Here is a 23,085-nt window from a genome sequence, read left to right on the forward strand (position 1 = left end):
GAAAGATAGATTATCAATAAGATAGGCCAAGATTTATCAGACATCCTGAACTGTTTGTCCTTGCATCCCCCAATCCTGTGCGTACATCTGTGCACATACTGTTCCCTCTCCTTAGGATAGCCTCCTCCAACTGGCAAACTCCTGCTTTCTCTGCAGGACCCAGCTCATATTACCATTAATTTCTTAGCTCTTCCAGGATAAATGAGATCTCCTTCCCCTCTACCTCCAAGCACTCGGTAATGAGCTCATAAAACGCAACTTAAAATCCACAGCACCTTAAAGGGCTCTCAGTGAACAAATCTAAGATAAGTTGAGCATGAAATACAGCAACAGATAATAGTACACAGAAGAAAATCCATGATTCTCTACTGATACAGGCAAGCAGACCAACAAATGAGAGAGAAGGGGAAGCTCTTCTAACACTAGAACACCCCCTAATAAATGGAGAATGATGGAGTTAGAAAATCACCTTTGAGAACCATTAGAATAATCATTGATTTAGGCAAGAATCTTCAGTGGATGCCAAAACCAGTGTGTGTGTAAGTTTGAAGAACAGGATATGTGTACAGTCTCACTATATCTTCTCAAAAATTACTTATTACAGAGGGAAAATGGTGACTTTACAGTGTAGAAGCCTGGCAGACACCATCTTAACCAAGGAATCAAAGTTAACATCACCAATAATGCAACTAAATTCATCATATGTCACTTGTCATGCACAAGAAAAGGGCAGAACATTTGGGGGATTATATATCGCTTCATACATAATCCCAGTCATGAGGGAACATTAGACAAACCCAAATAGACATTCTGTAAATAACTGATCTGTTCTCTTCTAAAATGTCAAGCTCACAAAAGAGGAATGGCTCCAGATTAAAGGAGAATAAAGAGGCATGACAACCCCATGCAATGCAAAATCTTAGATGGGATTTTAGTCTAGGGAAAAGGTAGCTATCAAAGGACATGATTGGAATAATTGAATATGGACTGTGGATTAGAAAATAGTACTGTATCATATGAATATGGCTGAGTATTACAAGACAATGTCCTTGTGTTTGGAAATAACGTACTGAACACTGAAACAGAGAGAAAAGAACGTCATGTCTGCAACTTATACTCAAATGGTTCAGAAAAATAGTATATTCATACATTTGTATATACACACATCTGTGTCTGTAAACACAGACATTGTTTTGCCACTTTTTGAGACTGACTGAACATCATTTACAGTTTTCCAGTAATTCATAGGCAGTTTGCTTTTGGCTTCCAAGGCTTGCAGGGCGGGGAGGAGAATTACATTCAGCGAGCAGGGGCAAGTTGCTTTCTAGATCTGTCCAGAACAGAGCTTTCTCAAGACTGACTCTTCGTGTCAGTCTATCAGTCGATGCTGCTTCGCTTTAGCACATCTTTAAAGCCTAGTTTTGATCACTTGGATGGTGTCCCGAGCCTTTCTAATTACATAGGTATGCTTGCTGTGTTACTTCAAAGGTCCCTTGTCCAGGACAGGATTTGTCTTCAAAGACAGTAAGGAGATTGGCCCATTTGCAGGAAATTGCATGGTTTGGGAGTGCTTTTTTTTTCTTTGAACTTGTCAATTGGAGAGCCTCATTTAAAAAGTGCTTGCCTTTTGCTGTATGCCCACACGGCTAAAGACTTCTCATTTATAATTTTGAAGATTTTTCTTTAACCTGTGCCAGAAGAAACCTGTAACTCAGTTTCCCCCATTATCTTTTTTTTTTTTTTATCAGCAGTTTTACGCTGAAGCATTGTTGTGGATAACATCCTAATTTTGTTGGTTTATGGGACTTAATATAGTCCTAGTTATGTTAGAAAAGAATTAGTATAGTATTCCTGGAGACTAATCATCAAAAGGAACTTTGATTATTTTGCTGTAGCTAAAAACAGAGCACAGGAGCAGTGAGCAAATTACAAGGGCACAGCCTAATTTGAGAGAAAGTTCTCACAGTTTTAATTATGGTACAAGGCATTTTTTCCCTAGGTGCTGTGCATATGTCTCTTTTTTGGGGGTGGGGGGAGGTAATTAGGTTTCTTTACTTTTTTTTAATTGAAGTACTGTCAATTATAATTACAATCAACTTCTGGTGTACAGCACTATGTCCCAGTCATGCATATACATACATATATTTGTCTTCATATTTTTTTCCATTAAAGATTATTATAAGATATTGAACATAATTCCCTGTGCTATACAGAAGAAACTTTTAAAAAAATCTGTTTTTGTATATAGTGGCTAACATTTGTAAATCTCAAGCTCCCAAATTTATCCCTTCCCACCCCCTTTCCCTGTCAACCATAAGATTGTTTCCTATGTCTAAGAGTCTGTTTCTGTTTTGTAGATGGATTCATAGTGTCCTCCTTTTTTTTTTTTTTTTTAGATTCAACATATAAGTGATATCATATGGTATTTTTCTTTCTCTTTCTGGCTTACTTCAGTTAGAATGACCATCTTTAGGTCCATCTATATTGCTGCAAATGGCATTATTTTATTCCTTTTTATGGTTGAGTAGTATTCCATTGTATAAATATACCACAACTTCTTTCAAAAGTCCATGAACGATAAATGCTGGAGAGGCTGTGGAGAAAAGGGAACCCTCCTACACTGCTGGTGGGAATGCAGTTTGGTACAGCCGTTATGGAAAACAGTATGGAGATCCCTCAAACAACTAAAAATAGACTTACCATTATGATCCAGCAATCCCACTTCTGGATATATATCCAGAGGAAACTCTAATTCAAAAAGATACATGCACCCCAATGTTCACAGCAGCACTGTATACAATAGCCAAGGCATGGAAGCAACCTAAATGTCTATCAACAGATGATTACATAAAGAAGTTGTGGTATATTTACTTTTTTTTTTTAATGGAGGTACTGGAAGTGAACTCAGTACCACATACATGCTAAGCAGGCACTCTACCAATTAAGCTATACTCTCCCCTCCCCCCCATATATCTCTTAATGAGGAAATAAAAAGCATGGGTTTTGAAATCAGAGGTCAGAGCTGGATTTAAATTTGTCACTAACAGACTGTATGACCTTGGAAAGGTTTCTTAAACTCTATGATCTGTTTGTTCACTTTTGATAAACAGACATTATGAGTAATAAGCATTACTCTCAAAAACTATGAAAGTACATAGCCTACAATTTGTCACACAGCATGTTTCCCCAAGTTCATTTTCTTTTCTTTTTCCCTCCTATATTGACTTCTCTCTGTCATTTCTTCTTGTTATGAATAGACATAACTTTATTAGAATAAGAATAGTTAAGCAGTTAGATTTCAAACTGTGTCTAAGGTATTGATTGCTGTGAAGTTAGCAAATTGACAAAGTGTGTTAAAATGAACTGTTGATAAATGTTAAATACAGACAGTTGACTTAAAAATTACTGAACTAAATCTGGTGAAGGTCTGAAGATTTAGTAGTGATTTTTTTGTTAGTGTATGTAATATATTACCCAGCATGACCTACATTGAGTATAATAAATTGTTTATTTTTTGCAGCATAGTGTATTCCTAAATAATTGTTATGTAATAATGTTTGTCAATCCAAAGGGTTTGCTTAGTGTGTCTCTCATTAAGGCAACTTAAAAATTTTTTTTTTTATTATCTTTGAAGAAAACTTTCTTTAGGTAGGTAGGTAGGTAACAGTGTTCATATTCAATTTTGAAACAGTGGTATAACCCACAGAAGTATCCACATCTAATACACATGGAGTCTTTAATCTGGTTAGTTATGACACTAGTGGTTCCTGAGGGCTGTGTTGATGACACTGAATCCTGTTTGCTTTCCACTTATTGTCTTAAAATAGTGAAATAAGCAGGAGTTAGTAGTTTCTGTTCTAGGAAGCAAGTGTTACATGGGGGAAAGTTGAATGAGTTGCCCGCAATGAGAATATACGTGGAATAGGTTCCATCCTACCCTCCTCCCCTTTTAAAAAACAATTTCATCTTTGGATAGACAGGAGGAGGAGCTTTTTCCTATGGGCAGTTGGGTGGGTCAGACAACAAAGGCACGGATGCCACACTTCTTAGGAAGTATCCAAAACTATTTTGAAGTAGTGTTAGTATAAGAAGTATTGAAGTACTTTATGAAATAAAAACCTGGCTCTGTTTATGAGCAGCTGGTTTTTTTCTATTTAAGTAATTGGATTACCTCCTTGTATAAACATGGAGCCATGTGAGAGCCAGGGTTTCACAATCTGCATAAATGTATATATTGAGGTCTGCTCGTGCTGGAGTTACCAATAGCACCAGCTCTCCATCAGCATTTCCACAGGGTCTTTTACGTGTGTTCTGAAAGCCCACGTCAACACTTAGCATGAGTGATCTCTGTTCCACAGCAATTTCTAGCCGCGATGTACAGGATCGCACACATTCTAACTTTAAGCTTGCTTTTCTTTTGGCCCTAGAACAGTTTTACGGAGTAAATTTTTATCTATCTCATGGATTCAGGCAGGTGGCTTATTTTATACAAAATAAGATTGGATTCTTCTCTTGTTTCAAAACACCATATATCTTCAGGAAAGTGAGCAAGAGCAAGCCTTCTTAAAGTTTTCTGACTTCGTCAACTCAGTAGTTTTATTGGCGTTAGCAGTTCCAGAAGCTGAAGAGCTTAACATTCTGGTATTCTGCCCACTTCAATAACTTAGTTTTGATCTTAATTGTACATAGCATAGTTTGATCTTTAATTGTACATTTTTCCCTGTTACCTGTCAGAATTGACATCCAGCATAGGGATGTATATTAAGATTTTTGTGTCAGAGAGTTTGTAGGGGGGGAAATGGAGTAATTCTTACAGGGCTTAGCTTCAAAAGTGAGTTTGAATTATGTAATATGTCACCATTTGGTGAATTGTATATGCTAACTTGAGGGCTCATGATTTTAATTTTTTGTTAGAGTCTAGACATAGCTACTTTACTCTTATGCCTTTTTACTTGATGTTGAGTGTGAATGACTGTTTTTGGAAATGCACTTCAGGAGAATTTCTAAATCCCATTTAATTCGTTCAGATTCTTACATTCTACTTGATGCTTGGTTGATGGGTGCATTGAACTGGCACATCTGAGTGCTCATTTCACCTTTCCTTGAGCTTCTGTCTGTGGTGCTGAGTCCTGATGATCAGGACCTGATGGGTGCTAATAAAAAGGCACTTAAGTACCTTGCATGGCAACTGATGTGCATTCAAGAAGTTCTTTGGGGAAATCCTGGCTCCCATCACCAGATGTGCAACCTGCCTCTGCGCTACCTGCTTACGTTTTGGGTGAAATATGTTGTACTGCTTTGTCTCAAGGTAAAATGTGTTGAACCAGTGTTATTTTTCCTCTGATGATTGCAGTGGCTGCTTGGGTACACCTTTTCCTCCAGTTCTGATAGACTGTCTTGAATATTAATGCCGACGTGTTAGATTAGGAGAATGTATTTATTGTGTTCTGGGTAGGTCTGCTGTGCCCTCAGTCGGACCCACGCAAGACTTCATCCACATTTATTTTGCAACCATGTCTTGGTTCATCTTTCCTTGACCTGCACTTATCAAGTATTCTGGGCTTCCCTGTGACATCTTAGTTAGTTCAGAGTTGAAGCATGCATGACGCATGCCTCATACAGGCTTTCTGCTTCCTTCTGGTGGGTAAAAGATATTCCATCCATTTAACCACAGTATGACCATAGTTAATCACGGTTATAAATGCACCTCTGAGCCGCCAATCTACAAGGATTATGACTCCAGTGGTTCTGGCACTAAAGAGTAATTGGGAGCTTACAATTGGGGTCATTTTCCTCTTTTTTTTTTTTTGTAAAAATGTTAGCTCTTTATGTGTTAAAATAAACCTGTGACTCTACTTAACTTTCTCCCTCCATATTTTAAAATCTCCTAGTAGCTTTGAGTTTTTGTATAGTGAGATACATACTTTGGCAGGATCAGCAAAATCATCTAATTAAAGTCCTTCGATCCTGATACCATTAAGAATATTCATCTCTGGAGATGACTTCAATGTTGTGGGAGGCTTATAAATTTTCAGAAATACTATTTTCCTAAGGAATACTTCTGGAGAGAAGGATCTATCCAGTCTTTCATTACTAAGTGATATGTTTTATGTAGGTAAAAAAATGGTATTAATAACATTTTTGAGCAGCCAATTAATATAGATTTCTCAAAGCTAATACTTCTTTCAGAAGTTAAAGACCAGAAACTAACACAACATTGTAAATCAGTTGTACTTCAATAAAAAGTTTTGGAAACCTTTTCCCTAAAAATATTGGTATCTATTGAAGGACTCATGACAAAAGATAAAAAGAGCTTTGAGAAAATAAGGTTTCATTCTGCATGTTCTAAAATTTTAGAATTCTTGACACAAGTTTGCCTTTATTATGCCTAAAATTTTTTCTAGACTAAATTCACGTAGATTTAGCTCCTCTAAAACTTTAAGGGCATTTAGAAACTTATCTGTCAAAGCTTTATTAACACTGTTAATTTTCACATTGATTTTCTAAGGCATAATGATTATAACAGTGAACATCTAGAGCGTTAAAATTTGTTGTTTGGTATCAAAGATCAGATTACATGTTTTATTTTTCTATCAATACTTGCAACTTAATGTAAAACTAAGCAAAGTATCCTAAGATAGGCATTTCTCATTTTGGTCAAATTTTGTGTGGCTTCTTAGTTCATGACCCTGATACTTAGTTTGGAGTATATATGATTACAGGAATTTTTTATCCCAATGTTGCCCAGCTCTAGTGGGAGGATCTATACTCAGCTTGATTTGTATAAGATCTGACATGCAAGTTCCCTGTTACTGGTGCCAGAGATAAGGTTTTCGTTTCTAAATAAATATCTTGAATTTGGTATTGGGCAGAGATAAAGATTAGCAATTCCATAGTAAGAGTGATCGATGAAGTTAATATTAATTGTTCATTTAAAGAAAGCTGTTGAACTTGTGACATTATTTAACCTGCAAATATGGAGTGAGGCTAAGATGCCAACAGCCCACTGTTCAGTCCTATTATTTGCAGAATTAGAAGTCTGTACCCCTTGTCAGGAATGGGTGCCTTCACCTTGAAGGAATTTAGATTTCTTCTTTTTGGCAGGGCTGACTCCAGAAACAGGGGAGCACTTTTTAAAAGTTTTAGGACTACATTAGAAACAGATGGGTATTCAACACCTACATAACATGTTCTATGGGGTAAAATGTGACTAACTGGATTTAATTTAACAAAGGATCAGACTGAAAATACCAGGATTCATAAAACCAAACTTTGCAATTTAAGGGGAACACAAGTCAGATAATTAGAATTAAGAGCAAGGAGTTTTACTCTTTCCCCCCCCTCAGTATATGTATCAGTGATTCAGGAATTATTACCTGGTTTCTGCCTCATGATTTTTATTTTCCCTACCCACATCCCTTTCCCTGTCATGGAGATACGTGTGGATTTGTGTTAATATCACTGTCTAACACCTTTTTGAGGATTTTTAATGTCTTGTGTGATATATTTCATCTTTAGTATTTTGGGTGGGTCTAGATTTAGAGAAGTGTTTTGGTTGGAATGATGCGGTTGTGGATCTCAGCAGGCCTTGGGGTTGGAAAAGTTGAAGCTTACAGAGAGAGCAAATAAACATGGTCATCAAAGCTGGGAATTAAGAAGATCTGTTTATTCACCTGCACACTTGAATTAAATCTCATAGAAATAGGGAGAGCCATTTCTGACTAAAGATCCTGACAAAATTAATTGCTGTAGTCATGTTTAAAAGTCTATTTTTGCTTGGCTTTAGATACAGAGATTGGTATAGTCATCCATATAATGGGTAAAGAAGTTCTTGTTGAATTAAATTGTTGATTTACAACACAGAGGTGACTGGAATAGTTGACACTGGACAATGGTTAATTAAACCTGAAAAGTCTTTTTGAGGTTTGGGGCATGGAGCTTCAAATTGCAAAAATTACATGTGTTCTTGCCCTTGAGCATTGAAGAGCACTGCTGCAGACTGAGGGAAGGGAAGAGAGAGCACTTAGGTTGGGTGTGGCTCACATCACTTTTGTTTTAAGAGAATTCCTCCTATGTAGTGTTACAAAGATATCTTAAGATATAGACTCAGGTAAGTATTCCCTAATTCATTTTCATTAAGTCAGTCAAAGTTCAAGTAAATAAAGCAATGCTTTTAATGATTTTAAGAACAACCTTTCAAAAAGTGTAGAGTACAATTTGTTGCCTTTGAAACCCTTGTGGTCAAGATGAAAGTTGGCTTCTGATACATAAGAACAAGAAAGAAAACAAAAAGCCTTTAATTTATGATAATTCGCTTAGCTCTGTAATTCTCTCTTCTCCATGCTTCTTACTACGGGGTGTGATTTATAGTGAGAAAGTGCTCTTGGTTTAACTTCGGAACTGAAATCAAGTGTAGCTTCAGCTCTACTTTGTGATGTCTGTGGTAGAGACAGCCTTCTCCTTAAAGCATTCTCCTCTGTACATAAATCTTCCCAATTCTCTTTTTACTTGTGAAGCTAAATTTGGGATTTGGATAACCTTGATATTGCCTTTTCAAATTTGCAGTTAAGTTAGAGAGCAGAAGGTGGCCAGTGAGCCGCTCTCAGACTTGCTGAGAGGGGCTCTGCTGTGTGGGGGTGCCTTTGATGCAGCTCCAGCCCTTGCCTTAGTCTCCTGGTTGCTCCTCCTTAAGGCCTTTTTCTTTAATAAGAGTCATAAATTGCTTCTCAAATACCATGCCTAAGGGTCTTTGTGCTTCAGGTGGGTTATGTTCTTAGACAACCCTGGAAATGAAAATGAGTTGGGGTCTCCCCGGTCACCACCTCCTCTGCCCAAGCCATTTCAGTCTATCGTACAGCCGCTGAACCTTCCTGGTTCTGGTCTCACCCAGCTTTCTGCACCCTACCCACCCACTCTCGGTTTTTACCTCTTCCTTACACAGAGGTTGATCTGTATCCCAGTTTTTGAAAGTGACATACTCATGCCTTACATCCTGCTCAGGGCACCAATGACAAAATATCAGAATGAAACCTCTTCAGAAGGCAGCGAGGGAAGCTGTCAATAGTAGAGGCTTATTTCCAGTCGGCTATGTGAACATGCTTTATAAATCATAGTTATTTCATGAGAGTGAGGCATAACAGAAACCCTATGATGAAAATAAAAGCAGAAAAACTGACCCCAACAATAGAATGTAGAGAGAAGCAGAGAGAGGTGGTCAGGGCACTAGGTGAGAGGTAATAAATGCCTGACTTATGAGGAGATGAGTAGAAATCACAAGAGTGAGAGTTGAAATTCAGTCTCGAAGAGGAGAAATGATCATGGAAGCTAGAAGAGGAAGAAAACTGTCAGTAATGACCTAGCTATAGGAGTTGTGAGGACCAGAAACTGAGAATGGGGTCTTCAGCTAGGCATCTGTAAACTCACTGAAGTCTTTGTAAAAGTAGTGTTGAGGATAATTGGGTGGTGGTGGAAAGTAGAGGCTGCAGATAACACTGACATTTCCAAGAAATATGAGTGATACTGGTCTGGTTCAGGTGATCTTCGAAGATGCTCACAACTTGATTGAAACTGGGCAAGTTATGATATGGTGTATAAAAAGTATGATCAGTTATGAAAAATACAAATTACATATTATAAATATTGTATATGCATATGTATATAAGGGATGTCTGGAAAGTTTGCCAAAATTTTATTAGGAATTATTATATCTGAGGCGGTGATTTTTCATCTGAATTGTTTCTTGCTTCACAATTGCAGGTTTAAGAAAAAAAAAGGTAATAAATTAGAAAATTGGGAAGGATAGATAAATTTGCAAGCAAGAGAAAGTCCATAAAATAGACTCATTATGTAGATAAGAGCAGTTCAGCAGTTGAGAGAACGAAGTCCTGGAACAGGTGGGAAGAAGTAGATCTTAATGGCCATTTCAAAGGGTTATCTTGGCCCTGATTTCTGGTCCCGTCTTGGTTCTTCTTTGGCCCTGTTTTCTGAAAGGTTAGACTAAGCCCTTGTTTTAGAATCTCTCTGGAAGATAGGCTATAAGAACAAATCAGGGAGCCCAGGAAAAGTGGGGAGAGCATGTTGTGGAATTGAAACCTAATGTAGATCTGCTACAAGTGGCTGTAAATATATTGGCTTTTGAATCATAAGCAAAGAAAGGGAGGAAGGGGTGGTACACAGTGTGCCTTGTGGTAGAGATGCTAGTCTGAATACTTACTGCTTTGTATTAGTTTTACATGCAATAAAGATTATATGTAAGGCAAATGGGATGTCATCTCAAAGCTAAAAGTTTTAATAATTGATGAAGTTTCTATTCCTTCTCTTATTTCTTTCTTCTGTGGGTTAACCCAATAAAATGAAGTTAGTGTGTCCTTATTAATCTTGTTTATGGCCGTGTTTGGTATAAGGATAAGTAAAAGTTACATGAATTTTTCATATTTTAGACATTATTCTGGAATTTCAGATTGTATAATTTCTGAATTTTGTACTAGGGCTAAAACCAGACTTTGTTTTCTTTTAAATTACCTTATTTATCACTAGCTGTAGTGAACTTCTTAAGGTTGATACATCAATTTTCAGATTCTGTTTCAGCATTTACTTAGTTTATTATCCCCCTTGTCCCTCCAATACGATATTTCTATTGTCAAAAAAAATTTAAAGAATATCTTACAGGTGAGCATCTGATATAGTTTATAAATCTAAAAAAAGAAATGTGATTATAAGTAACTACTTTATCCTGAAGCTAGTCTATGGCCTATCCTTTTTTTTTTTTCTTTAAAAAATTGAGATAATTCACTTATAAATTATGCACATTATTTATAAAAAATGCACAGGTCCTAAATGCACAGTTTGGAAAATATATACATTTGTGTGGCCAATATCCAATCACAATTAGAACATTTCCATCATATCCTACAGTGGGCAAAATAGTGCCCCTTCCTCCCCGAATTCATGATCACCTGGAAACTCAGAATGTGACCTTATTTTGAAAAGGGGGCTTTGCAAATGTACTTAAGGTAAGAATGGATATGAAATCATAATGGATTAAGGTGGGCCCTAAGTCCAATAAGTAACTTTATAAGAAACAGAAGAGGACACGCAGACGTGCACAGAGAAGGCCACGTGACGATGGAGGCAGAGGTTGGAGTTACACTGACATAAGCCAGGGAGCGTTGGGGCCACCTGAAGAGGCAAGGAGGGGTTCTTCTGTAGGGCCTTCACAAGAAGTGTGGCCCTGCTGACACCTCAGTTTCACACTGCTAGTCTCCAAAACTGAAAGAACAAACTCTTGTTGTTGAAGCCGCCATGCTGTGGTAATTAATTAGTCAGTCCTAGGAAACTGATATGCTTGCCAAAGAGTCCACTGTGTCCCAGTCAGTCCCCAGCCCTCAAAGACACTGAGTGTTCTGACGTCTATCACCGTAGATGAGCTCTGCACGTCCTTGACGTCAGTATAAATAGGATCACACAGACCATGCTTGTATTTTGGGTGTGGGCCTGGCTTCTGTTGCTCAACATAATGTATAGTTGCTTCACATGTTTGTGTGTGTTTATCAGTCATTTAACCCTTTTTATCATTTGCGTCCGTAGTACAAATACACCATTTCATTCTCCTGTTCACGGGACATTTGGATTGTTACCTCCTACTCATGTTTTATGTATTTGTTACATCTGTATGTGGCCGTCACTGGCTTAGATTATGTACCACTGTTTTTTTGGTAGTTGCTCCTAGAGTTTTAGCAGGTGTGTTTAACCTAACAAAGTTGAATTTATTTTGGTCTTCCTCACCTATAATACGGACACTTGAGATGCTTTGACTTCAGCTCCCCTTCTCACCTCAAGTCTTCCATGTTATTTATTGCCATTGGATATAAAATATATATTATTTTTAAAGCCTGGAAATTAATCATTATTTTTAAAATCAATGTTTTTGTAGATGTACCAACATACTTCTCCATTGGCTTGATCCCTATGCTTATTATAGTCTACTTCCTTCTGGGTCCCATCTTCTTTTCCCCAATATATATAGTTTATTCTTTCAGTGAGTGTTTTTGATTAGTAAGTTCCTTGCCCTTATTTTACCTGAAAATATCTGTATTTTGCCCTCATCCTTTTTTTTAATTAACATTTTTTTAAGTTGATTTATAGTCAGTTTACAATGTTGTGTCAATTTCCAGTGTAGAGCACAGTTTTTCAGTTATACGTGAACATACATATATTCATTGTCACATTCTTTTTCACTGTGAGCTACCACAAGATCTTGTATATATTTCCCTGTGCTATACAGTATAATCTTGTTTATCTATTCTACATATGCCTGTCAGTATTTACAAATTTCGAACTCCCAGTTTGTCCTTTCCCACCCCTCTCCCCCCTGGCAAACACAAGTTTTGCCCTCATCCTTAAACAATCATTTAATTGCTTATTGAGTTGTAGTTTGATAATCTTTCCTCAGCTTATTGAAGATAATATTCCACTACTAACTCTCTGCTAAAAGTCAAATTTTCACTCCTTTGTAGGTAATCTGCTGTTTCTCTCTGGTTTGAATTCATTCTCCAGTATAAATATGCTGTGTTCATATGCAGACTTGTTTTTAATGGGTCTGCTCAGATTTGTGATTTTTCTTTATTATCTAAGAATTCATGTTTTTCTTTAAATCTAGAAACTATCCATGATCTCTTTGAGTTATTATGTCTTACTCATTCTCTTCTGGTTCTGTAACTCCTAATAATCATGTATTGGAACTTCTTCATTTTTTCTCACATGCTTCTTACCGCTTTAATATTGTTATCTTATTTTGTGCTACAGTTTTTTAAACCTGTTTTCTAGTTAAGTCCCTCTCTTCGGTCTACCATCCAGCTTGTCCATAGAAACTTTTTCAGTTTTAGAATTGTAATTTTTCTAACTGCACGTTTTATGATCTTGCTTCTTCCCATGTGATTTCTAGTCATTTTACCTCTTCAAATACTCTAGAGAAACTCATTTTAAAGTCACCTTCAGATTGTTCTGTTCTTTCCGATTGTCTAGGTATGAAGTCTCTTACTCAGACTGACTCTTCCTCATAGAGGTTTGCTCACACATGTGATTTGTTTATCTTGATGTTAAGGTGGTTTTCCATCGAAGTCCCAGGTCTCAGGACTGTAGAAAATTTCTGTAGGGTCATTTTACATTTTTTTTTTCTTTGTGGGTTTTCCTGGATCTGGGTAAGATTTTTTATGTTAACCTCTTGACTCAGGGACCCGATGCTACATTGATGATTTGGATTTGGAGCTCACACTTGGATGTCTCGCAGATGTCGGGTAGTTATTTCTCATGGCTTGCATTTTCTCTCCTGTGCTCAGTCCCTCTATGTGCTTATTCCAGAGTGGCAAACCTCTTCTCTGGCCGGTTGGAGCGGGGGCTTCTCGTACCTGCTTTGTGGTTAAACAGCCCTCATGACTCCAGTCTACATAGAGACAAGTGTCAGCTCTTTACATGCTTATTGCCTTTCTTTCTTTTTTATTTTGAGGTATCATTGATCTATAATAATGTGTTAGTTTTAGGTGTAAAGTAAAGTGAGTCTATGTGCGTATGTCTTGGTCTGGATTCAAGACCCTGCCGTGAAGTCTGCTTCTCTCTGGTCTAACATCTCCCAAGCCTCAACTCTGCCTCTAAATTTCCTCTTTGTTTCTAAGTTTGGTTGTGTATTAATGATTAATTAAAGGTTATTTTGTTTTACATTTCTATGTGATTAAGGTAAAAAGACAAGAGACGTGTCTTCTCAGCTTTTTGCATTGATCAGAAGTCCAGTTGTATTCATATTTAAACATGGTTTTTTTTTTTTTTCTTTTACAGCTAGTTATGTATCAAATCCCATTTGCAAAGGTTGCTTGTCTTGCTCAAAGGACAATGGGTGCAGCCGATGTCAACAGAAGTTATTTTTCTTTCTTCGAAGAGAAGGCATGCGCCAGTATGGAGAGTGCCTGCATTCCTGCCCAACCGGGTACTACGGACACCGAGCCCCAGACATGAACAGATGTGCACGTGAGCAGTTGACTTTTGTCCAACCTCTTTTACTGTTGATGCAACTTAGGGGAAGTTAAGTTGAAATTTTGGACTTGAAAAAAGTGTATTTTTAATATGCTACAGAAATAGTTTAAGCTTCAACTTAAAAAAAAAAAGGAGTGGGGTGGGATAAGAACACTTCTGCTTTATCTTTTGTATAGAAGTATATTGTGCACACACTTTTTTTTTTAAGATTACCTCAGTATTTTTTTTTAAGTAACATGTATCTCAAACACAAGCATGTGAGGCAGATATTTGTAGGGCAAATTTGCTCAGCACTTACCAAAAAAAAGAAAAAGGAATTTTAAATACCTTTACACTAGGAACATCCTCTCCAGTTTCCAATAATGCCTGCAACTTCTTTTTCCTCTTACATTTGAGTTTATAATACCTGAATTAATCTAATCTGTAATTTAATACATACATTTTAGTTCTGTAAAGCACCATTACTGATAAAAGATGTAACTAAACTATTTAGTTTACTTCAGAGTATCCTGAGTTTGACAACCACAAAAAAGGTTATTAAAGAATGGCAATCTATACATTGGAATGCAAGTACAATTTTTCATCTTTTAATCCAAAAATCACAGAATGACTGTCAACTTCCAGGTAAACAATAGAAATTAGAGTTTTAAAAAATGAATGAGATCCCAGAAGAACATCCCTTTTTTAAAGGAGCTCAAATTTTAGGGCATAGGAGGGATAAGGAAAAGGGGAACGTGGAGTGAAATGACAGATGGGTAGGAAGTTTAATCATAATTCAATACACTAAGTGCTAGATCAGCAGGCAATCAGTGTGTTGTGGGTGTGACAATTACCTTCAATTAACGCACTGTGTGCATGACTATTAAATCAGCTGAGATCCTGAGATAAGGAGAGTTTGAATTTTATCATCCAAGAACAGTGTTATTTTGGAAGGAAGCAGGACTAACAGAGGGAGATTAAATAGATTCTAGAGAGAAGGAACCACATGTTTGTAAAAATAATATATTGGGGAAACCATAAGTCTCATTTGGGGGTACTCTTGGCAAGGCAACTTTTCTGACATTGCTGGACATTTTAATGTTCTTAGTTCCTGATTGTTAAATATTCTTTGTTTCCCCCAAATATCTTTGACAAGAAAAAATGTCCCTAAACATTTCTAAACACCTCCCAGGGGAGCAGTACCATTCCTGGAGGAGGACCATTGAGGTAGTATGTGCTTACTGTGAGGTGTGATTGGAATTGAGAATGAAAAGGGAGGCTTGAGTGCAAATCATAAAGGTCTTGAGTGCCATGTTAAGAAGTCTGGGTATTATCTGAGGGTTTTGAGCAGGCAGTGGCTTTAATGAAGATAATTCTTGCAGAAGTTCAGGAGATGAGCTGGAGAAGGATAGAAAGTAGAGGAAGGCTCCGGTAGCACCTGCAGGTGGGAAATCATGTTCTGATGAAAGATTTGTGGGTAATGAATCCCAGAGACTGAAAACAGAATCAATGAGACTTGTGGAGAGAGAATCAACTTTGATCCTAAGGTTTCTAGCTCAGGTGCCTGGGTGAATAATTTTATCCTTAGCACAAATAAATGATAGAAATAAATAGAGTTAGAGGAAATTTGTATGTACTTCATTTCATGGAATTGTTGGATTAACAACTAGAGAGACACAACTCCTCCAAAGTATCAACAGATTAACTGATTTTTTGAAATACGTACCTTAAGGCATATGACTTGAGTTACCTAGTAATGTGTCTCTCGTGGCTTTTGAACTCCCATAGGAGGATGGGTCCATCTTGAAGTGGATTCCTGTTCAGATTGCTTTAGACCACCTATGGCAAGGGGAGGTGGGATTTAAGTCCAGGAATATTGTGGTTTTTATTCCAGACTAATCAGTGCACAAGGAAGATGAGACAAGAGTGTAGATGGCTCCAGGCATTTATTCAAAGTTCTTTGCCTAGCGTTCTATTCCCTGTGTACAGGCAGTAGGGTGACCGTATAAGGTATTTATTCCACCTGAGACATTGGGAGTTGAAAGAGGCTGCTATTAATAACTATGCGGGCACATTGGGTGTAAACCAGGACTCTCCTGGGCAAACTGGAATGGATGATGATTCAGCCACACCTCACAGCGTATCAACAGGGTCGTCCTTAGAGAGGTGCTCTGAGGCAGGGGTTAACATACACATTTTGGCTAAGTTGATCCCTTTTCTCAGAAATGGAGAGGACAGCAGTGACTGTAAGTCAGCCTTGGAAAGAGAATCTACACGTGAAAATGGGTTTGCTATGCTTATGTTTATTGTAAGTGAATGCAATCAATGTTGCAGTTTACTGACCTCAAAATCATTACTTATCTGGTCTAAGCGGGAAGTGCTTCCTAGAACAAGGCTCCTGTGAAGCAAAGTGAAAGTGGAAAATTATTTCTGAAGTCTCAGTATATGACTTTGGATGATCGTGGTTTGTTCTTAGTGATATTTGCTTTTTTTCATAGATGCTTTGCATATAGTGCATTGTTACTTGTATTCTCTTCAGAGGATGAGACAGATTTAAACCGGAAAAGCTGTCACAACCTTAGAATTTGAAATAAATCCCACTTTTTGTTTTAAGAGATTATTGCTAGACAGTAGAGAAGATTATACTTCAAGCAACAGTAGCTTTAAAATATCCTATGAGTGAAACTTGCTCATCTGTTTCCTAATCACAAGGCTAAGATTCCACTGTAAAGAAATACCTTTCTTCCAAAGGAACACTCACTCCATGAAGTGTTGACTAAGGTTGGCTTCTTGGTCCATACAGTGTGGAGCTTATAAAACCCAAACATGGGTATAAAACTCAACAATCATTTGAGGCACACTGTGGGGAGAAAATGTACCCTGAGACACTAAGAGCTGCCACTGTCTCCGATACTGTTAGTGAGACTTCGCTCATGTTTTCTTTTGCGTTCACTGACACTCATTTACATGAAAAAGCTTAATTCTGAAAATTATTACACATGTTTCTGCAGAAAGCTTAGAAAGCACATAGACCTTTCAAAAATAAAATCAAAAATAAAGATAAACACTACTTGGAGAGAACAAAAGTCAACATTTTAACTCCTACTCTTGACATTTTGCTTCTGTGCGTATTTATGTCTCTCCTTACAAATATGTCACTATTGTGTTTTGTAATTTGTTTTTTTTAACGTAATAAGTTATGAACATTTTTCAGGTCATTAAATATGACTGCATGCATTCTACTGAATGGATATACTGTATCTAGCTAATTCTCTATTGAAAATTTGCTTATAGTTTTTTGCCACTACGAGAACTTATATGAAGAATTTCCTTAGACTATAGATTCTTTTGCTCATGTGCGTTTTTTTCTGTTTTATACTTTATAATATAAGCTTTTGAACATGCCATATTTTCCAAGCTTTACTGAGATATAGTTGATATGTAATCATAATACACATTTTAAAGATTTTAAGGAAACTGTACCCTTTCACATCTTTACTCATAGACATTTTCCCTTGCATCTCAGCAACCCTGAGTATTACTGACAAAAAGTGTAAAAATGCATTTTTTTGTTGTAATATGCTTTTCTTTGATACAAATGAAGGCAAACGTTTATTTTTTACATGTATATTTGCATTGTAGGATATTTGTCAGAACCCCTGGCCTTTTTTACCCCCTCTGTTTGCACAACTGTTTCAGTTCTTAGTAATATAAGTAAACTTCAAATGAAGTATGAAACAGAATTATATGTTCACAGATCATAAGTGGAGTATTCAATGAATTATGACAAAGTGGACACTCATGTGTAACCACCACTCGAGAAAGAATGTTAGTGGTGCCCCAAGAACCCTCATTGTGTCCTTCCCAATCACTCCTCTTTCTCCTTCTTCAAAAACTGCTCTCCTGACTTGTAACCAGAACCATATAAAAGACTATTCACGACAACACTTGTCAGATTAGCTACAAAACAGAAACAACCCAAATGTCAGATCAATAGAATATCTAAAAAAGTATATACAGAAGTAGAGATGAATGAACTCCTGCAGCAAGCAGCATCATAGATGACTCTCACAACAGAACACTGAATGAAGGAAGCTATAAAAATAACATATACATTTACATACTTTTCAAAAATAGGTAAAATTAATCTACGGTGCTGCATGGCAGAAGTGGGGTGTCTTATTGATAGACATTTATTGAACATCTACTATGTGTTGGCTTTGTGTTAAGATACTTGGAGATATAATAATTGAGTAATAATTAGTTTCTGCCCTTGAGGTGCTTATGGCGTAGTGCAGTGATTCTCTACCAGGGGTGACCTTGCCCATTAAGGGAACATTTTAGTTGTGTTTGGAGACATTTTGGTTATTACAAGTGGAGGGGTGCACTGGTATCTAGTGGATAAAAGCCGTGGGTACTGCTCAATGTTCTGCAATGCACAGGACAGCCTCCTGCAGCAAAGAATTATCTGACCTGAAATGTCAATAGTGTTCAAGTTGAGAGAGCTGGCCTAGTGGAAAGACACATAGTTAATACAGTGTGTTATGTGGTAAAGGCTGCTAATTATTTAGCTTCCATTCGGTGCCAACTATGCTATCAGATGTACTTTTACTCATTTTATTTTACAAGTAAGTGTGCAGAGTAGGTTATGGTGTTTCTATTTGTGTGGAGAGAGTTACCAACCAACTTAGTAAAATACACTTTCTCATGGTTAGGGTGGATTTCAGCTGTGAAGGAGATGCCACTTGCAAAGACTGGGTGTTTTCAGAATTCTTAGGACTAAGTATTATGGGGGGAAAAACACATGGAAAGATATGGAGACACACACGAAAAATGATCCATTGTGAAGTAAAATTAAGGTGATTGAGTACAGTTCCACTGTAAAACCAGAAATGATGCTGGTAGGCTGGTGGGGACTAGATCTTTGCAGGCCTTATGTGCTAAGTTTAGGTAGTGGAAACATCCTGAAAGCCACGAGTAGTCAACGGAACATTATAAGTAAGGGAATGATAAGTTTATGGGTTTTGGAAATATATATTTTTTAGCAGCACGGAAATGGGCTAGAGGTGAATCAGCAATGAAGGCAGAAAGATCAATCTTGGTTAAAAAAAAATTGGAACAGCTGTATCCTCATTAGACCTTCCCTGATCAATCTGTATAAATTTTAACCTTCCCTATTCTAAGAGTTTCTTTCCTCCTTCTGTTCTTTATCCCTCCCTTTCTTTCCTCCCTCTTTCAAAAAAAAAAAAACATTCTTTTCTTTTTTTCTTCTAGTTTTGTTGAGATATAATTGACATACAACACTGTATATTTTTTTGGGGGGGGGACATAATTAGATTCTATTTATTTTTTTAATGGAGACACTGGGGATTAAACCCAGGACCTTGTGCTTGCTAGGCACATACTCTACCACAAAGCTATTCCCATCCCCCTTTCCTCCCTCCTTCACTCATTCCTTTCTTCCTTCCTTTCCTTAGCACTTAGGGGTAACAAACATAATGTGTATTTTACTTACTGTTTTATTTACCTCTTCCACTAGAATGTAAGTTGCAAGAGGGAAGAGATTTTTCCCATTTTGTTTATGCATCAAAGTCATCTGCAAAAACTGGTTGCTGGGACCTCCCCTAGAGTTTCTGAGTTGGTAGATCTGAAGTAATGCCCTGCGACTTACCTTTCCAAACAGTTGTTGGGTAATGCTGCTGTGGCTGGTTCAGACTTCACTCCTGAGAACCACTGCTACTGTGTAATAATGACCTTGTCTCCACCTGTTGCTAATGATGGACTAGAAGGCTTTGCATGTAGTAAAAGACACATTTTAATACCCTATAAGCAGATGAAGGTAGCATGGAGAAGTGTGTTCTTCCCTGCATCCCTCATTAATCATCAATATCAAAATCAGTAATCATGTTTAAGGACTCTAAGTGGACCAGGGTAGATTACACTGGCTTTCAGATCAGGTTTCCGATGCTCCTGACTCTCCCCTCTGCTGGCTCCCTTCTCTGCCTCCCTCGCTTTCTCATAACTCCCTCTTCCTAATTCTGGAAGATTCCCAACACTTTATGCATCCTGGCACATACGGTATCTAATTTATAATTGTGTCTTGATATCTTAGAATCTAATTGTTTGGATTTTGGGGATAAAGGTTCTGACAAGATTCTGGTTGAAATAGAGATTCCGCATGAGTGGAAGCAGTGTAAACCTTTATTCTGGACCATACTTTGACAGGAGGAGGAGGGGAGTGTTCATCCGCAGAAGAGCAGGATCCTGGCGACCACTTAGGCAGAGGTGCCTTCTCATGGCTCTGTCTACAGCTGGCTCAGCGACAGAGATCTGTCAGGGGTTCTAACTTACTTTTTGCTGTTGGGTGAGCCTTATATTCTGAGCCCTCATGTCCTTATCTGTAAAACTAGAGTCTATGTAATCATCACTGTAACATTCTGGGATTCTGAATGCCTTCAGAAATGACTGCTTTTTGTTATTCCACACCAGCCCTTCTCCTCAAACTCAGGGTAGGAATGGCTGTTCCAGTATTCTCTTAACAATCCTACGATGCAGATAAACATGTACATTTCACCCTATGATGTAGGTAAACATTTGCATTTTACCATTGGAAAGAAAAGCTCAGAATGGTTCAGAAACCTACCCAGAGACACACAGGATGAAACAGAATAGGATACAGGATTCTCTTACTCTAATTTCTGTGTTTCTTTAACCATACCTTTCTGCTTCTCCTGGAGAAAACAAAATAACAAAAAGCACATTATTAAATAAGTTTTAGATCTGATTTTTTTGGGTGGTGGGTAAGGTCTTCACCTTTAATTGGCACTCTTTGACAGGGTATTCTCTTTCTTCTTTTTTGGGGGGTGGGTGGGAGGTAATTAGGTTTATTTATTTATTTAGAGAGGTGGTTCTGGGGATTGAACCCAGGACCTTGTACATGCTAAGCATGTGCTTTACCACTAAGCTACACCCTCCCCCAAGACAGGGTATTTTCTTGAGCTGGTTTCTTCCCCAGAGAGGGAACTTGCCCTGTGGGCCATTCTGCAGAAGGTTAACAGGTTACTCCAGCTGGGAGAAAGCTTATTGTCCTAAAGTGGCTTGACATTGAAAGAGCTGCTTCTGGCCAGTTAATGACCTGGGCAGAAGTTGACAAAGTTAAGGCATAGTTCCTTAGAGGGACCTTGCGGATGGCCCTCTTATCAGAAGATAATTGCGGTGTCATTACCTGCTGAGCCTCTTGATTCTCATGCTTTATTCTCAAGAAGAGCCATCTCTGCAAGAGAGCTGGCTGTATTTTGATGTCCCTATGACTGGGGTAAAACGTTTGTCAGTTGATTTTAGTTTTATGGGATCGTGTCTAAAAGCTTGGTCTCACCAGGGCCACAGCTTAATCAGCTGGGGTCAGCTAGTCCAGAGCTTGGCACTCTAATAGGTGTTCAATACATACGAATTGAACGACTGAAATGTCCGAGGTGGCTGGGGTGTCTGAGAGTAAGAGGGAGAGCTCAGTGATGTGAGCTGCTCTTCTGTGAAAGACACCAGTGCTTTAGTGATAACGAAGACTTACGTAGCACTTCCTTCTGGCTAAATCCTTTCAACCGCTTACAAAATAGGTACATGACTATCAGAAGCATGTAACCTGAGGCCTAGAGATGTTAAATCGCGTGTTCCTAGTCATGTAGTGGAGCTGACACAGAAATGTGTGTCTGCTGACAACCCGCGCTCGTTGTGACTGGGCTGCATGCCTCCTGGAATGCTTTCCAGTTTGTCTGAAAGAGGGATCACTTTATAAATTTGTGGAACAGATGAACTAAAAACCCAACTCCAACCCATGGTGATCTAGGAAGGTGGTGGTATAGCGGAGCGCCCTGGGAGGCCACTGTTTCCCAAGCGACAGCCCTTTTCCATCGTTCTTTTAATGAGAGAGCATCGATGGTGAGGTAACTAGGTGATTCTTTGCTATTAATTTAAATTGAATATACTGTGAACTGTTTCCTATCTTTTCATTCTGTAAACAAATTTCAGATAAAAATAAGCAACAGCATATTGCGTCATGCCAAGGAAAGGAAATAATAGTATATTTCAAATAGTTTTTAGAATAGAGGATGTTTTGTTCAGTTAACACTTTTGCTAATCAACCTTTGTGTGTGTGTGTGTGTGTGTGTGTGTGTGTGTGTGTGTGTTCAGAACCCTACAAGGCCTCTGTCAGACATGTGAAATTTCCCTTAAACTAATTAAAAATTGTATGTTTAGGTCTAGAAGAGACCTAACTGATTCTATTCCCTCTCTCCCTCTCCCCCCAGCTCCCCAAAATGAACATGTTGAGGCTTGTGAAGGAAGTGATTCCCCAAAGTCACACAATTTGTCAGGAGCAGGGTGGCCTCAGTGTCTGAGATGCTGACTCCAATGGAATCTTCTTTTCATTATACTCTTCCTTAAAAATAAACCAGAAGATGCAGACAAAACTATTATACATAATTATAAACCTGTGTATTAGAAAAATCTCCACAGTTTCTTTGACTATTTTTTAAAATAAGTGGTCAGTTTAAGTGTTTGAAATCCCATTAAGGATTTCAAGACATTAGATTTTCTAGAGAAATCAATTTGTGGTAAATCACTTCTTTAAAAGAACACTGAATTAGAAGGAACTCTAATTTGGGCCCTGATTTGAGTTTTGGCAGTAACTGGCTTTGTAAGCTTAGACAAATTACATACCACACCCTGGAATAACAGCCATTTAGTTCTAATAATTCTCATGACTATCTATTTAAAAATCACAGTAAGAGAGCAGTATTTGCTGTTGGCAGTTACCATTTTAATATTGATCTCTATGTAAGTTTGTATTTTAAGTCTAGTTTCTGCAGTGTTCAGTCTCTCCCTCCAACCTTCATCTCTTCTCGGTTTACAATTAAAGAGTATGTGTACTGTTTCTTAGAGAAAGATGGAAGAAAAAAAAAGACATAAGAGCTTCAGTGCAGTTTATAATAAATTGGTGACTAATTTGGAAATGGCGCTTTTTATAATCTATAGCATTTTTCTTTGTAACAAAATCATCTTCTTGCATTAAAATATCGAGGGTGG

At 37.7% G+C, this 23,085-nt stretch overlaps 1 protein-coding gene across 2 annotated transcripts in view; it reads left to right on the forward strand.

The window, feature by feature from the left end:
- Window positions 1–23,085, forward strand: part of RSPO2 (R-spondin 2) — a 187,597-nt gene that overhangs the window by 102,892 nt on the left and 61,620 nt on the right. For both annotated transcript variants that reach the window (XM_032467780.1, XM_006189078.3), the window contains one exon: window positions 13,831–14,019. In XM_032467780.1, coding sequence (XP_032323671.1) covers window positions 13,831–14,019 — 189 coding nt within the window. The remainder of the gene's footprint in view (window positions 1–13,830; window positions 14,020–23,085) is intronic.

This window comes from Camelus ferus, chromosome 25 (assembly GCF_009834535.1).
Source record: "Camelus ferus isolate YT-003-E chromosome 25, BCGSAC_Cfer_1.0, whole genome shotgun sequence".
Taxonomy (NCBI): Eukaryota; Metazoa; Chordata; class Mammalia; order Artiodactyla; family Camelidae; genus Camelus; species Camelus ferus.